Below are 16,971 nucleotides of genomic sequence, written 5' to 3' on the forward strand. Positions count from 1 at the left end.
TGTCACCCTCTTGAGGATGTGTGTTTCCATGTGTGTTTTTCTAACTGAGAAAGGCACGTTTTGTTAGGTTATTTCCTCAGATCTGCTCTCTGGCTTATTACTTCTTCTTTACTTTGTCAAATCTCCGTATTACCCGTCTGTTGAAGTTTTTTAAAATTTGACTTATTTTATGCAGGTAGGCAGTCTGCATGTAGAGTTCAGAGGTCAGCTTGCAGGCGTTCTGCCCTCTGCCCTCTGCCCTGTGGGTCCTAGGGATGGAACTGGGGGGTTGTCAGGCTTAGTGACAAGTGCCTTATCTGTTGAGCCTTGCCTCTGCTCTACATTTTTCCTGTCATAGATGATTTTTCCAAATCTGTCTGCTTGCTCTTGCTCTTACCCCCCCGCCCCCACTGCCCCGCCGTCCCACAGAAGACATGGGATGCTTCATGGCTCTGCATGGCAGTGGTTTGCTTAGGGGCCATCTGATCTCTGCGTTTTCTACTTTGTACTGCCAAAACACACATTGGCCACTGTCTCTCCTTTAATAATATCTTTTTCTCATGGTCTGTTCTTTTTGGCTTTAATTATTTGAAACCTCTTCTTTTTATGTGTGTTCATGTGCAAGAGTATGCCTGTGTGTGTGCACGAGAGTGTGTGTGTGTGCGTGAGTGTGTGTGTGTGTAGGCCAGAGGATAACCTTGGATAATCTTCTTCAGAGTCCTTCGTCCCCTCCTGTTTGAGATAAAGTCTCTCTAGCCTAGAATCCCCAAGTAGGCCAAGCAACATGAGCCTGAGGGACCTACTTGTCTCTAGATTTCCAGCACTGAGATTTCAGGTGCACACCATGCAGCCCTCCCATGTCTTACAGGGTTCAGACCCTGGTGTGCTGCGCCCAGGTTCTGGGACTGCACTCAGGCTTCATTCTTGTAAGGCAAGTACTTTACCAGCGAGCCATCTCCCTGGACTCACTCACTCCTTCCTTTCCTTCCTTCCTTCCTTCCTGCCTGCCTGCCTCCCCCTTTCCTTCCTCCTTTCCTCCCTTCCTTGTTCCTACCCGCCCCTCCTTTCATATTTTCTTTGTCTTTTCCCTGGATGGGGGTCTTACCCTGTACCTCAGGCTAGCCTTGAGCTCCTGCTGGTGCTCCTGGCTGAGCTCCTGCTGGTGCTCCTGGCTGAGCTCCTGCTGGTGCTCCTGGCTGAGCCTCCTGAGTGCTGCAGTTATATATATCAGTGGCCACACCTGGCTGAAACCTCTTATGTCTCCTCTGACCACTATTACATAAGTTCGTTTTCCTTCCAGCTGGTATTATTAGCCTATTATTTGTTGAACTTTCCAAGTCTTGTTCATGACGGATCATGTTTTTCTATATTTTGTATTTTACTTGTAAACTGGCCTTCAGTAGAGCCTCATTTGTGAGACTCCTTCCTGCCTGTCTTAGTGTTTCCATTGCTGTGATTAGAACACCATCTGCAGTAGCAGCCTGGGGAGGAAAGGGCTTATTTCAGCTTACAGTACCACATCACCAACAGGTCATCACAGCCGACCAGCAGGGCAGGGATCTGGAAACAGGAGTTAGACGAAGAAGCTATGGAGGGGTGCAGCTTATTGGCTTGCTCCCGTGGGTTGCTCAGCCTGTTTTTTAATAGCACCCAGAACCACTAACCCAGAGGTCCGGCTCACAGTGAGTTGGACACATTGGTCTCAGTTAAGAAAATGCACTACAGGCCAGGCCGTGGTGGCACACGCCTTAATCCCAGCACTCGGGAGGCAGAGGCAGGCGGATTTCTGAATTTGAGATCAACCTGGTCTCCAGAGTGAGTTCCAGGACAACCAGGACTACACAGAGAAACCCTGTCTCAAAAAAAAAAAAAAAAAAAAAAGAAAGAAAGAAAGAAAGAAAGAAAGAAAGAAAGAAAGAAAGAAAGAAAAACAAAATGCACTACAGTTTTGCCCACAGGCCAATCTGGAAGCGACATTTTCTGAATTGGCTTGCAGAATGACTCTAGCTCATGTCAAGTTGACATAAAACTAGCCGGCACCATGACCTCTTGCCAGCCTGACACATAAAAACATCACTGTTCAACTGGGACCTGTAGTAGTTCTCATTGTCCCAAGATGGCACGTCACCGTCCCATTCTAAAACATGGGGCTTCTGGCTAGATTTCTTTGGTATTTATTTCTTTTGCAAGATGTCACAGGACTGCTGCTAGCCTGGGAACTGTCTCCCTCTCCCTCCCCCCAGTTCTCTAGAAGTCAGTTCTCTCCTTCCACTGTGTAGGTCCTTGGGGATAACGCAGGTTGTTGGGCTTGGTCGCAAGCACCTTTATCCACTCAGCCATCTCACAGGCCCAAGGGCCCTTCTTTCTCAGAGACAAGGGTTCACTCCGTAGTCAGTCTCAGCACCCTCCTTCCACATGCTCCCGACTGCCGGGGTCAGGCAAGCACCTTTGCTCTGGAACCATTTTTTATTACACTTTTAGCTTGAAGATTTTTGGGCTATGTAAATGTCTTAGGGTTTCATTGCTGTGAAGAGACAATGACCAAGGTAACTCTTAGAAGGACAACATATATTTGGGGCTGGCTTATAGGTTCAGAGGTTCAGACCATTATGAAGGCGGGAGCATGGCGGCGTCTAGGAAGGTGTGGTGCAGGAGGAGCTGAGAGTTCTACATCTTGTTCAGAAAGCAGATTGGCTTCCAGACAGCTAGGACAAGGGTCTCAAAGCCCACCCCCATAGTGACATACTTCCTCCATACCTACTCCAACAAGGCCACACCTCCTAATAGTGCCACTCCTTGGACTAAAGGTAGTCAAACCACCACAATGATCAAGGCTACTCTTTTTTATTTTTTAAAGATTTATTTATTTTATATATGTGAGTACACTATTATTGTGTTAGAAGGCATCAGAACCCATTAGAGATGGTTGTGAGCTACCATGTGGTTGCTGGGAATTGAACTCAGGGCCTCTGGAAGAGTAGTCAGTGCTCTTAACCACTGAGCCATCTCTCCAGCCCAAAGGCTTCGCGTACAAAGGATGACTTTTAATTGGGACTGGCTTACAGTCTCAGAGCTTCAGTCCATTGTCATCACGGGAGGAAGCATGGCAGCATCCAGGTAGACATGGCGCCAGAAAGGAGCTGAGAGCTCTGCTTGGTGATCAGAAGACAGCCGGAAGGCTCTTGAGGCAGCCAGGAGGAGGCTCGGTTCAGCTCTGGGTGGAGCTTGAGCACTAGGACCTCACAGCCCACCCCCACAGCAATGCACTTCCTCCAACAAGGCACACATCCTAATAGTGCAGCATCCCACGGGCCAAACATATTCAAGCCACCATGGTGGGTATTCCGGTCAAGTCTCACACTTGTTTGAAGGAAGGCCCTGTGACGGGTTTTTAGAGGAAATTTCCCCTTCTCCGCTCCATTCAGATGTTTTTCAGATGTTTTTTAATTACCACTTTGTACTATGGGCTTTTTTTTTGAATCTGTATTTTCCCTTTGAGGGTCCCATATTTTTGCTTTTTTTTTTTTTTGAAACAGTGTCTTATTATGTAGCCTTGTGTATCCTGGAACTTGCTATGCAGACCAGACTGGCTTTGAATACACAGAGATTCACCTGCTTGTGCCCCCTGGAGGCACCACACTCAGAGGGTCCCATCTTTGTATGTTGGGTCTCAGCTCCACCCCTCCTGTTTCAGACTGACCGCGAGTCGTGTAACTAGCCCATCGTGCAGGGCACCTGGAAAGATCTGGCCTCTTTTCTGAGTGAAGTTTCTAGCTCTCCTCTATAATTTTTGTTTCCTGGGGAAGCTTCCTTGCAAGTCTGGCTAACTAACTAAAGCACTGTTGCGTAGCCAGTGTTTCATAGTACAGCTGTGCCTGTCCGTCCTTACTGGGAGCAGTGGAAACTTGCCTCCTTTGCCGATTGCCTGTTCATGACTGTAGCATCCCACATGTTGCCTGGCATATGACTGATGTAAGGGGCATTCAGGGCGTAGCTCAGTGCCCGTGGTGAGGGTGGCAGCGAATATTTCCATTAGAAATTTGTCCTCTCTGCAGAGAGAGCTGGAAGTGGATGCCCCTGTGCTGTTCCCATAAAGCAGCCGAGAACTGGGGTCCTGTATACTTGAGCATTGTTGAAGGACTTCAGTTTTCCTGTTTTTTTACTCTTTAACCTTTAAAACTTGAGAGCCTGCCTAAGGTTGTGAGGATGACGTTGGCTCCCAGGGTTTTTCAGCCCCATAAATTGGCAAATCAAAACCATGCCTGAAGAGCCATTACTGCCCAGTGTCTCTTTCTATGCTGGCGCTGGGAAATTCCTCGTGTTGATTAAATTGACCTTTACAGTGGCTCAGCTAAGAATAGCAAGTACAAGATGTGGAAACCATTGAAGAGGGCCTGGTCAGCCCCAGAGCTGTTGCTGCCACCAAAGAAATGAGATAATCTTTTGCATCTGCGCAAAGGACGAATCACTTCTCAGCCTCTTGCTGTCCTAAGAGCGGCTTCTTCTCTGTGCCACTGTTTTGTTTGGTGTCTCATGGAGCTTGTCACTGTGTGTGGTGCCAGGGCTCTACGGTGGCCCTGTAACAGAGCCACTAGCCACCACCACAGTTCTTAAGGTGAAGGCCTTGTGTAACAGCACTTTAAAAAAAATGTGTGTGAGCATTTTCCTACATGCCTGCCTGTGTGCTGTGTGTGTGCAGTGCGAGTTAAGGCCAGAAGAGGGTGTTGGCTCTCCTGCCACTAGAGTTACAGATGGTTGTGAGCCACTGTATAGATGCTGGGAATGGAACCTCTGTCCTCTGAAAGAGCAGCCAGTGCCCTTAACCACAGAGCCATCTGTTCCTTCAGCCCCTAGAGCACTTAGATTTTACAGTTCCTTTTTGAAATGTTCTGTGTCTCTTACTTACTCAACTCTCTCTCTGTTCTGTCTCTGTCTCTCTCTATCTCTCTGTTTTCTCTCTCTCTCTCTCTCTCTGTCTCTCTCTCTCTCTCTCTGTCTCTCTCTGTCTCTCTCTCTCTCTCTCTCTCCTTTAGATGCTTTTCCAGGACAGGGTAACTGCATATTCTTTCTTCTTTTTTTTTTTGTTTTGTTTGAGATTTTATTTTTATTTTATGTGTATGGGTTTTTACCTCCCAGCCAAGGAAGTTGGCTGATGTCATCTTTGTTCTGGAACATTCTTCCCGTTCCCTCCCTGCAATTACAGACTTTCTAGCTGTCCTCTTCCTCCCAAGTGAACTTTCTCCCAGAAGCTCCTTTGGCCGTCTTGGCATGGCAGTGTGTGTGGGTTTGTGTATGGGGAGTGTCATTGCTGTTGCACCTGTTGGTTAGTCAGCTGCCTTCTCCTAGACTACACGCTGTGTGAGGGCGGGGTTCAGTTGCCCCTTGTGTTTCCCACCACAGCTCAAGGTTGTCAGTAAATGTTGCAGAAAGGCCCAAGGCCGTGGGCTCTTTCTGTTCCTCACTGGCAGAATCCACACCTCAGCTGTTGGAGAGAGAGAGAGAGAGAGAGAGAGAGAGACAGACAGACAGACAGACAGACAGACAGACAGACAGACAGAGAGACAGACAGAGAGACACAGAGACGGAGAGGGAGGAGTCATGGGTTGCATGAGCTCGTACATTAGCTTGGAGGATGCTGTGTCAGAGCTGGGATGAAGCAATGGGTTTGGTGGAAACCCTAGGCAGAGCCTGCACTTTAGCACATGTAAGACGTTGAGCACCCAAGCCAACCAACCAACCAGCCAACCAACCAACCAGCCAGCCAGCCAGCCAGCCAACCAGCCAACCAACCAACCAACCAACCAGCCAGCCAGCCAGCCAGCCAGCCAGCCAACTAAAACCCCTACAGGCTGAAAGTGTTACAGATTGTGTTAACTAGCTCTAGGGCCATCTCTGTCACTTGCCCAAAGTCTTGTTTCTCTGAAGTGGCAGAGCAGAGTCAGACACCGAGCCTGCCAGGTTTCTCTCCTATGGCAGGTCTGGCTAGAGGAGCCCACGTCTCACTCCCTGACCCTCCTTCACGTCGTCCCTGCTAACGCTCTGGCCGTCTCCCTGGCTCCATCACTGCCTGCCCCCTTTTTTTTCCCATGATAGAGTGGCAGTTCCCAACACCAAGACCAGGACAGATGGCAGGCATCCTGCATGTAGGGAGGCAGATGGGGGAAGGGTGGGCAGCTGGACAGTCTGGGTCAAGGTGGGTTTGAGGAACTGGGTTAAGGGCTGCCGGGACAGCTCTGCCTGGAGGCAGATCAGCAAGGCAGAGTGGGGTTCTGTTTACAACAGGCCTCTTGCCAGGAGCAAAGCTGACATCCGTAGGTCACGAGGATGCCACTTGTTTAGATTTCAAGTGTGTTCACTGCATGCCTCACGTAGGACCAGTTGGCTGCCTAGGCCACCTCTGGTGGGTTCATTTGCTGGGTAGAGGAAGCATGGTGTGTTTTAAAGCTATACGAACACTTTGAACTTGCTTTTGCAAACTAGCGCCAAGAGAACTGCACGCAGGGCTTGGTGAGCTTGGAGACTCTGATGTCCTGAAGAAAGGAGTGGTTTTCTCTGAAGCCAGCGTGGTTGGGTTCTGGAGAACATAGCAGCACAGCTCTGCTTTCTCTGCACACACCATGTCTCTGAAGGGACCTCCAGCCAGCCACCTGCTGCATAGTTTTTTGTTTTCAGTGGGCTCGGGAAAGTAAGAATAAAGAACTCTGCAATATTGTGAGACTTTCGTCGCAAGTGTTTACTGCCCTTTTTCTGCATTTCCTCCTGAACTGGGTTATCTTGAGGTGTGAGAGTTTGTTTCTTTAAATCAATTTTATGTTTTATTACTGTGTGTGTGAGTACAGTTAATGCTCACACCATCCCATACATACAGAAGTCAAGGTGTCCTCCGACAGTAGGGAGCTGGCACTCTCCTTCTTCCGTTATGGCTTTGGGGCTCAAACTCAGGTTGTCAGGTTTGTGTGACAAGCATTTTTTCCCCACTGAATCCTCCTGCTGGCCTAAATATAAGACTTTGAAGGGCCATGAAAGCCCTGAAGGTAGACACTTGCACTGGGGAGGGATTTGGTATAAGCTCTGCCCTGTGTCTTGCCTTCTCTCTGTAACTACAGGTACCTCCTGTAACTGTCTGGCTTCCAACCGGAGACACTCACTAGAGTGCTTTTTTTTTTTTTTTTTGAGACAGGATTTCTCTGTGTAGCCCTGGCTGTCCTGGAACTCACTCTGTAGACCAGGCTGGCCTCGAACTCAGAAATCTGCCTGCCTCTGCTTCCCAAGTGCTGGGATTAAAGGCGTGCGCCACATCGCCCGGCTACCAGAGTGCTTTGTTATGGTTGTGCCCGGTGTAGTAAACCTGGAGCCAACCATGTGACATGTCCCCAGGCAGCCCGCGTCAGTCCGTCCATCTGTCCGCTGGGATGTCATCCATGGGGAGGGGCAGCAGGTGCAAATGTCGTCCTTCAGGTTGAGTTTCTTTGCTTGAGCAGGGTTTTCCTTCATAATTCTGAGGTTTGTCACATTGGGAACAGTGCCTTCTCTGCCTTTGTATCCCATTTACCTAAGATGGTGCTTGGCACAGACATGTAGTAATGAAACACAGGTTGTAGTAATGAAATGTTGAAAGCCAGGTATGGCAGATGACTGTGTGTGTGCACGTGCACTAGTGTGTCTGTGCAAATGTGTGCAAGTGAAGACCGACCAGAGGCTATTAAGTGTCTCTCTCAGTTGCACTCCACTTCATTTTTTGAGATGGCCTCTCTCTCTGAACCTGGAATTGACCACACCAGCTCGGCTGGCTAGCCGGCAGGCCCTAGGCATCCTCCTATCTCAGGTCCTTGTGTTTGGATACCACCCTCCCTCTACTCCCTACTGTGTTGCTGGAATTACAGATGACCCCCCACTATACTCAGCTTCTTATGTGGGTTCTAGAGATCCCAACTTAGATCCTTATGCTTACACAGCAGGCACACTACCAACTGAACTCTCTCCAGCCCCTGCCTCCTCTTTGAGACATATCCTTTCCTTATATACTAGGATGGCTTGGTCTCCACTCACTGTGTAGCTCAGGCTGGTCTCAAGCTCAAAGCAGTCCTCCTGCCTCATCCTCCTGAGTTTTAGGCTTATATATGTAGCCACCATGGCTGATTGGCATTCCATGTCTTATGCGTGAAATATATTTTTAAAATGTATACACGCGCACACACACACACACACACACACACACACCTACCTCATCCACCAATGCTATGAATAGAAGTTGGCAGAATGCTAGGTAGTTAGTTCCTCAGTAGCGCCCTTTCCCTCGGTGCCCTGATGAGGGACAATGTGAGTCCTGGATCAAGTCAAGACTCTGGAGAATAATAAGTAAAAGTGATCTAGTAAATTGAACTTGGACCAGGCCAACTGGGTAGCTTTACTGTCCTTTTCTAAGGAGAGAAGACTCAGAGAGGTTTTGTGGTTTATCTGTCTGTTTGTTCTGGGTTTTGTTTGTTTGTGACAGGGTCTTCTGTAGCCCAGGGTGATCTTGACTTCCGATCCTCCTGCCTCCACCCTCTAAGTGCTGGGATGATGGGCGTGCACTTCGTGCGCAGTTTCTGCAGCAATGGGATTGAATACATGGTTTCATGAGTTCTGGGCGAGCATTCTGCCAGCTGAGCTGCATTCCTAACCTGCGTTTTGCTTTCAAACCATCTTTTGAATCTTACCGTTAACAGTGTGGGAGGGAGTTTGGGAGGAGACAGGAATGACTGACTGGATGGTCATTCTAGAGTCCTGTTTGCATCCAGCATTCTAGAAAATCTCAGAAAAGTGATTTCATTTGCTGTTAGCCACAGGAGATCCATCACCTTCCTAGCAGCTGAATTTAACAGTGCACATGAAGTATTTCTTTTAGGGCATAAAGTATGGCACCCTTCCCTGTCCTGTCTGAGGGGAGCCTCACTTTTTACCAAGTGGCTTTGTGTGTTATGACCCTTCCCTAAAGGGAAAAAACAAACAAACAAACAAACAAACTTTGTTCAGGTGTTTCTCGTTATCCTGTTTCCTTAATGGGATAAATGCTGGCAATGTTTGGGGGACAGACAGGCAGTGACCAGCTGGAGGCGGGTGAGGATGGGCAGTGGGTGCGAGCTGTGGTGTAACATGCTCCGTTGCATCTTGATTTTGTAGGCTAAGGAAGCCTGTGTGGGTACCAACAATCAAAGCTACATCTGTGACACAGGACACTGCTGTGGACAGTCTCAGTGCTGCAACTACTACTATGAACTCTGGTGTAAGTGCTTGCCCGGGGGTTCTTGGCATCCCAGGGTCCCGGTAACTGCCTCTGCTCCTTGGGAAACCGCGGGCTGGCCAGCCTTTTCTGATTCTCTTGGGGACAGTGTTGGTGAGTAGAACTGGGTCCCGGGTCCCGGAAGCGATTCCTTTCTAGAGCAGGAGGGCTTGGCACCCCCTCTGGGCACCGTGGGCTGAGGACCCGGGGTGTAATCTGCGCCTCTTTGGAGGTCAGGGTCCTTGGGTGGTGTTTCCGCCTAACAAACTTTGTGCCTTGATCTTCTTAGAACTCAGATGAGACCGTGCTGAGCGCCAGACAGAGTGGGAGGGCGGCAGTCCTGAGGGCAGAGCAGCCCCAGGTGATGGACTCTGCAGTGCTGCCCACAGCTGTTTGTCAAAAGCAGCAGCTGTGGAATGTTTCCCCAGGCGATTCTGATCCCCTGCCCTGCCTTTGTATAAAGTCAGGGGTTGGGCTGGCCTGGCTGCCCTTACTTGCACTGTCCCCTGGACACCCCGCTCCCTCTCTCTCTGCGCCCCTCCCCCATCAGTGACATGGTAGGAAAACAGCTAGGACCAGTCTTTGGTCTGGCAAGGAAATTGGACTCCTGGCTGGGAAGTCTCTTTCCCTGTGATATGCAGTGATCTTTTAAAGCCAGCATGGGTAGGTCCTTCAAACAGGACCTCTCGCTCACCCTCACCCTTCCAGGACTGAGCCCACCAGGCTACAGGAATTCAGTGCAGGAAAGGATAGGGCTCTGAGATCCCCAGCAGTCCTCCATGTACAGAAGCAGTGGCCGAAGGAGGGTGCAGAATGGCTATCTTAGTTGGGTGGGGCTGAGAAACTAACTAGGGAGTACCAAGTGCCAAGCAGGTGGACTTGACGTGCTTAAATGTTTTAAAGTGCAGATAACCACAGGGTTCAAATTCTCCATCCCACACCTTGTCAAAACAAAAGGTGAAGTCAGGCTGCCAAAAGGCCACAGAGCTCCAGTTTTGTTTTTCTGGGGCTGGGCCCAGCGGGCATCACTTACGGAAAGACCCGGAGTTGCTGATGGTCCTGTCTCAGATTGACAGAGCCTTCTGAGTCGTGGGGGAAGAGCAGACAGACTCAGTCAGTAGCCACCAGAATTAGGTCACCAAAGCCAGGGCCAAGGGGTGGGCCAGTGGTAAGGAAGCAGATGGCAGGGAGATTGTCTAAGAAGAGGGGCTTCATGCTTCCTTACCTTCCAGTTACTGGGGAAGGACGAGGCCCAGCAGAGAGCATAAACTCCCATTGGAGAAGGCTCAAGGCTTTGCATGTTCCTGGGGAGGAGAGACCACAGACTGAGACATTGGGAGCTCTATGGCCAGCAGTGGCTTCTTGGGCAGGAGATGCCCAGTGCATATCTTTCTGTGTCTCTTAGGAACTCCCTCTGTAAGAAGTGTGTTGAAGAGGCCTTGGAACGAGCTGTGAAGTTCTTAGCCAAACTGCACTTGCTGTTTTGTTTTTTCTTTTGGTTTTTGTGTTTTAAGACACGTTCTCTGTATACAGTTGGTCTGGAAATTGCAGCGTAGCCCAGGCTGTCCATGAGCTCTAAATTCTGCTACTTTTGCCTCCCAAGAGCTGAAAAATAACACTTCTTGTGGTTTTAAGCCATGTTCCCCCCAACTGCCTTTCAGTTTTGCCAGAAATGCAAAAGTAATTGGCTTTGAGTGGTTTCCCATCTCCTGCCCCCCTTTTCTATGGGAGAGAAAGCAGAGCCAGCAATCATTACTGGGGTCAGACTAGGTGCCTCTTCATTTCACAAGAAAGGCCCTGAGGGAGATGCCGTTCCCACCAGCTCTTTTACCTGTACTAAACTAAATTTACCTGTGTCCTAAGGACTGACCTATGCACAGTGTACAGACCCACAGGCACAAGCTGACCTTGAGTTCTCTTCAAGTTTTCAGTGTGCTGTAACCTGAACCAGGCCCTGGGCCTGTGTGGGGTGAGAACGCCTGCTCCTGTTCTGCCAGCACAGTGGCTGAGACCACAGAAACCCGCATCTGTGCCTGGGGTCACTGTTCTGTCAGTCAGTCAGCAAACCCAATTCCTCGGGTCTTCAACCTCAGGGCCTTAGCAGAGGCCTGTTTAAACACAGACTTCCAGGCCCTGCTCTCTTCAGATCTGAGCTGGATCTGAGTTTGCAGTTCCAGCAAGCTCGGACTTGATGCCATGGCCTCTTGGGTTTCAGAAGCAGCATGAGGCCATAATTCTTGCATTGGGCAGTGGTCAAGCAGAGAGGAGATGCAGCGTGAGCTAGCAGCACGGAAGCATGGAGTATATGTTTGGAGCAGACAGGATTTATGCTCAGACGGGAGACTGCTGTTAGCCGAGACACTGTAGCAAAGAGCCACTGTCCCGAGACTGCAGGGTAAGCACCCTGAGAGAGTTGGGTTAGGGGATGCCTCTGTGGCTGGCTAAGTAGGGTCTTCTGTACCCGTCAGCTACTGTTGTCATCCTGGCCTTAAGAAGTCACTCTGTTGTTAGTAGCTAAGCCGTCACCTCCCACTCAGTACTCTAAGGCTAAGCTGAAAGGAGGAGAGAGAGGCACAGATCATGGAGTCTCAAAGGGCTTCAGTGCATATCTAATTTCTGTGAAACGGATAGAGCAAGCAGACCCCAGGAGTTACCCTCAAAGCCACGAAGCCTGAAGGTGGGGTCCCAGCCCTCGTCTGAGGCTCTTTTCCATTCTCCAGACCGCATTTCCCAGGGAGAAGTCAAAGTTGGGTTTCCTGTCCCTGAGATAAATCTGGAGGAATTTTACTCAAGTGTGGAGTTTCCCTGCTTTGAGTTTCAGCTGAGAGGAAAGGCCATCTGTGGGATTTCCCAAGATGATGTGAAAGAGGCATATCCAATCCACTGAATGCCAGCCCATCGATACTTAACTCACTTTGTTATTTTAATTAATATATGAGAAACTGCCCATCCTTATGGGACACTCTGGGGGTTTGAACACACGAGCTTGAGCTGATATTAAGTCGTTTAGCTCTTGAACACACTGGCTGGCAGGAAGCCTCCTTCCAAGCCTTTGTTGAAGTGCAGCTCTGTAGTGGTCCAATCCCTGGATAGGGGCAGGATGGTCAGCCGGGCAGCTCATATCTGTGGACATAGCATCTTGTTCGTGGCGGGGGCTCAACAAATAGGAGTTGCCTGATTTTTCCACAGAATTTTGCCAAGAACAGAACCTAGAGGCAGACTTTGGACTTGTTCCTAACCCATGTTTTTAATGGAATAGTTCTAGAGGAGGGGTCAAAGGAGGGTTTTCAGGAAATCCGTCCCATCTGTGCTTATGCCTGTAAGAGCAACAGCTATAACGATAAGCCAGAGACAGCACAGCACACGGGCACAGCGGGCACAGCGGGCACAGCGGGCACAGCGGGGGTGTTCCAAGTGTGTGTTAACTTGGGTGAGACCATTGTCCTCCCCATCTTACACACAAGGGGGATAGAAGCGGAATCGCAAAGATCATAAGTTACCTGGAGTTTGAACTCATGTAGCTGTGGTCACCCTACAGGCAAGTTTGTTGCCTTGTAGTTCAAATGACACTATAAACCTGTGGAATATTCATTTTCTAAATTCAAAGATGTTAGGCAGCATCAGGCCAGGAGTTCCTGATGCGAACTATCAGGGCCAAGGGAGTCACCCTGTCATGTGAGAAGGGGCGCTAACTCTCTACAGTACGAGCCTGCTCCCTGGTGGGGCATTTCCTGCCAGCTCAGGAGTGGTGTGTTTTCCCAAGTCTGTCATGAACTCTAGGGCACATGACTCAGTTCCTACAAGGGACTGTGATTGTTTTTAAAAACATGTTTTTCTTTTAGCTTAGCATGACAGATGCTCCACACAGCGAGGTCATGACTTGGGTGGGCAGTGGGAAGGGGGGGTTACCTCGGTTGGTGTGTGTTTGGGAAACATAGGGTAAAGAATTGTCCTAAGTTTGAGGCCAGCCACAGTTGTAGAGTAGCACCTGTCTCCAAACAGAAACAATAAAACCTACCTCTGTATTTCTGAAGTCTAGCTAAAAGATTAAAATTTGGTCCAACTCCATTGTGACTACTATAATACTCCACCCCTGCTTGCAGTCAGTTTACAGCTTTTCCTAGCATGACTCCCGGGACAATCCAGTTTGTGTAGGTCCTAGCAGACTGTTGTCTATCTGCCTTCCCACCAGATGGGACCAGCTTTCCATCCCTAGATTGCCACCCAGTGTGCTCCACGACCTTGTATTTTTTTCCTTGTGTAGCTCCACACAGATAACTCTCCTGTGGTCTCAGGTTTGAAACTGAGAGGTGCTTACCCAGGTAGAGGCTCGTGTGACATCACACAGCTGGTGCACAGGAGAGATGGTTTTCCTTCTCATATCAAGTGGGAAAATATGGGCCAGGGCATGGGCGTGTGTCCCAGCGTGCACAAGGCCCTGGATTCCGCTGCCTGCTGCTCTTCCTCATTTTTCCATTTTATGGTTTTTGGAAAACAGGAAGCCTTTCCTATGGTACTTGAGTGATGTGGACCCTGGGCTTGTTTGGGATGAAGAATCTCTCTAAGCTTGCTCACTCCTGAGGTCTGGGAGGTCGTTCAGGCGGTAACTGCTGGTCCCCGACTGTCTTGGTGCCAGGAGAGGGTCAACTCCACTAAGTTGTCCTCTGACTTTATACATGTACTGTATGTGAGCACAGAATAAACACAAGTGAGAAGAGTCCCTGATAAATCCTTAGATCTCACATGGAAAATTCTGGGGCACGCTGTAGCAGTCAGGGCTGGCTAGGTTTTGCTGCAGGAACAAACATGTCCAAGATCCTAGTGGCCGAAACCAATAGGTTTCTTTCTCACTCTTGCTGTGTGTCCGTTGAAGGTGGAATGGGGGCTTTGTTCCCACCTGGGCATGTCTTCTAGCCTAGAGCCAGAGATGGCTGTCTGGAGTGCCTGTGGGAGCTAATAGAAGGTTTTACACAGGAAGCATTCTTGTCTCTAAATGACACGCTGCTTATAAGGTCTGTCAATAAGTAGATTTGGTCAACCTCCCCCAAGCACATAGAGGCCAAGAAGTTCGGGCCTACCCCCAAACCCAAAGCGAGAGAATCAGGAATTTTTGCTGACCATGAAAAGCGGTGCATGGCATTTCTCTTGTCTTTCATGACAGGGCTTCCCTATATAGCCCGGGTTGACTCTGAGCTGGAGATCTTGCAGGCGTGTGTCACTACAACTGCCTGAGATTTTCTTTATTTAACAGTTAAGTTTAAAGCAAAAGCTGAGAATAATGCCTTGGATCACATATATTACAGCACAGAAAATGTAGAGAAATACTGGGGAAATGATTCAAGAACAAAAATAACATTAATGTTGAATTTCTAGAGAGAGAGTGAATAAACTTTTAGTGTTGAGCTGTAAAGTGGGGGTGAGAATGGGAGCAGAGGGCTTAGGGGTGGGACACTCACTTACCAATTACGAAGTACCAGGTTCAATCCCCAGGGGCAAATGTTGGCCCAGAGAGATTGAGAACACTGTCTGCTCTTACAGTACTGGACTTGAGTCATAGCTGTAACTCCTGCTCCAGGGGATCCAGTGCCCCTTTGTAGGTCAGTGAAAAGGCTCAGTGGGCAGAGGTGCCAGGCTCCGGGCTGGAGGCCTAGAACTGACACCCCCAAGTTGTTCTCTGAGCCCCACAAGCCATCCACACTCACTTGCATGTACGCAGAAGCAATACCTCTGTCTTTGCATCCATAGCTATGTAATAATCTAAGAACACCAATGCAATCCCAGCATTCGGGATGTGGAGACAGACGAGTGGCCAGCCCGCGCGACATGAGACCCCACCTCAAAAACAAAGACAGCAATAAGCAGACAGAGAACAAAAAAACCTCTTCTTAGCCGGGCAGTGGTGGTGCACACCTTTAGCCCCAGCACTCGGGAGGCAGAGGCAGGCGGATTTCTGAGTTCGAGGCCAGCCTGGTCTACAGAGTGAGTTCCAGGACAGCTGGAGTTACACAGGAAAACCAAAGAAAAGAAAAAAGAAAAGGCCAGTAAAAATAAAACTAGTCGGGCTGGAGAGATGGCTCAGCGGTTAAGAGCACCGACTGCTCTTCCAAAGGTCCTGAGTTCAATTCCCAGCAACCATGTGGTGGCTCACAACCATCCTTAACGAGATCTGACGCCCTCTTCTGGAATGTCTGAAGACAGCTATAGTGTAATAAATAAATAAATAAATAAATAAATAAATCTGTTAAAAAAAAAACTAGTCATGGGTAATTTTAAAATTAAAATTTTTTTCTAGTTTCATAATTTAAAAGAATAAAACAATTGGAAAAACCCCTTAAGTTTCTCATATTGCCATGTCTTTAAAATGTCATTATTTGGGACTAGAGAGATGGCTTAGGGGGTTAAGGTCACATGTTGCTCCTGTGGAGAACCTGGGTTCCATTCCTTTCCTAACACCTACATGGATTCTCACAGTCATGCATGTGTAACCGTGGTTCCAGGAGAGCCAACACCCTCTGAGCGTCGGGGCACCAGCATGGACACGCGAGCTGGCCTCCACGCACGCACGGACATTCTTAAAAAGTGTGGTTTTCCTTTCAGTGTTTCTCCCATGTATGTCTGAATATATTTAAGCAAAACTGGAGCATTAATATTTTTAAAAAAGTGTTTAAAAGCCTTTTCTATCTACATTTCAAAATTGAGAAGGTGTTCTCATGTAGGGGTTCATAGAGAAAGTGGGAAACGAGACCGCGCACTCTGGGGTGAAGAAAAAAGGGGAGAACGCCAAGGCACCTCCGCCTCACAGGCTTAAGGGGATGTGGAGATGGACTGTCCAGGCTGCGCGAGATGGAATTGTACTGGATCACAGAGAGCGCAGGAGGTCATTTACACTCTCTAGGGAAGAGTGGGGGCCTGAGGCAATTAAAACTTTTCCATCTCTCTGTTTAAGGACTGCACTTGACAGAGGTGCATGCATGGGGGAAAGCCCCCCTCTTCTTCCTCATCAGGAGAACCCTAAGAACTCTTAGGCGAGGGGCCTCTCTGAAGTCCCCTGTAATTGCTGCTCTTCTAGGTTGAGGAAGGAAGGGGGAAGAATAGGTTACCAAGAAAATCTGATGCCTTATTAACGCCCTCCACATTTAAATTACAGAGCCAGCAGTGTGCTGAAGTGACAGCTTAACCCTCCTCACCTGGCCACGCCCTTCCTTCTGTCCCAAGTATCTTCCCCTGTAGTAGAAACGTTTTGAACACATGGCTTGACATAAGCGACAGGGTGAGGCCTGACTGTCTAGACCTTGTTTGAGAGCTGCCCCTTCTCCCTGGTCCTCACTGTGTGTGTGCCTTTCTGTCTTGCCTCCCTGTCTCCCAGGGTTCTGGCTGGTGTGGACCATCGTCATCATCCTGAGCTGCTGCTGCGTCTGCCACCACCGCCGAGCCAAGCACCGCCTTCAGGCCCAGCAGCGGCAACATGAAATCAACCTGATTGCTTACCGGGAAGCCCACAATTACTCAGCGTTGCCGTTTTACTTCAGTGCGTACCCCACCGGTCACCACAGGCCACCCTCGGGAGCTTAGTTACATAGCTTGAACCCAAAGAGTTTATCAGTGGCCAGGATCCCTGCTGAAGGTTGCCTCCATTGCCCAACCTGCATCCCTAAAGTAGGGGAACCACACAGTGGATCAGGCCACAACAATTGTGGTCCTCAAGCCCCTGGGGCCATTCCCAAACTCAC

At 49.1% G+C, this 16,971-nt stretch overlaps 1 protein-coding gene across 3 annotated transcripts in view; it reads left to right on the plus strand.

The window, feature by feature from the left end:
- The window catches only part of Wbp1l (WW domain binding protein 1 like), a 60,780-nt gene that overhangs the window by 40,383 nt on the left and 3,426 nt on the right, over positions 1–16,971 (plus strand). For all 3 annotated transcript variants that reach the window (XM_031390585.1, XM_031390582.1, XM_031390583.1), the window contains exons 2-3: positions 9,142–9,244; positions 16,608–16,769. In XM_031390585.1, coding sequence (XP_031246445.1) covers positions 9,142–9,244; positions 16,608–16,769 — 265 coding nt within the window. The remainder of the gene's footprint in view (positions 1–9,141; positions 9,245–16,607; positions 16,770–16,971) is intronic.

This window comes from Mastomys coucha, unplaced genomic scaffold, assembly GCF_008632895.1.
Source record: "Mastomys coucha isolate ucsf_1 unplaced genomic scaffold, UCSF_Mcou_1 pScaffold21, whole genome shotgun sequence".
Taxonomy (NCBI): Eukaryota; Metazoa; Chordata; class Mammalia; order Rodentia; family Muridae; genus Mastomys; species Mastomys coucha.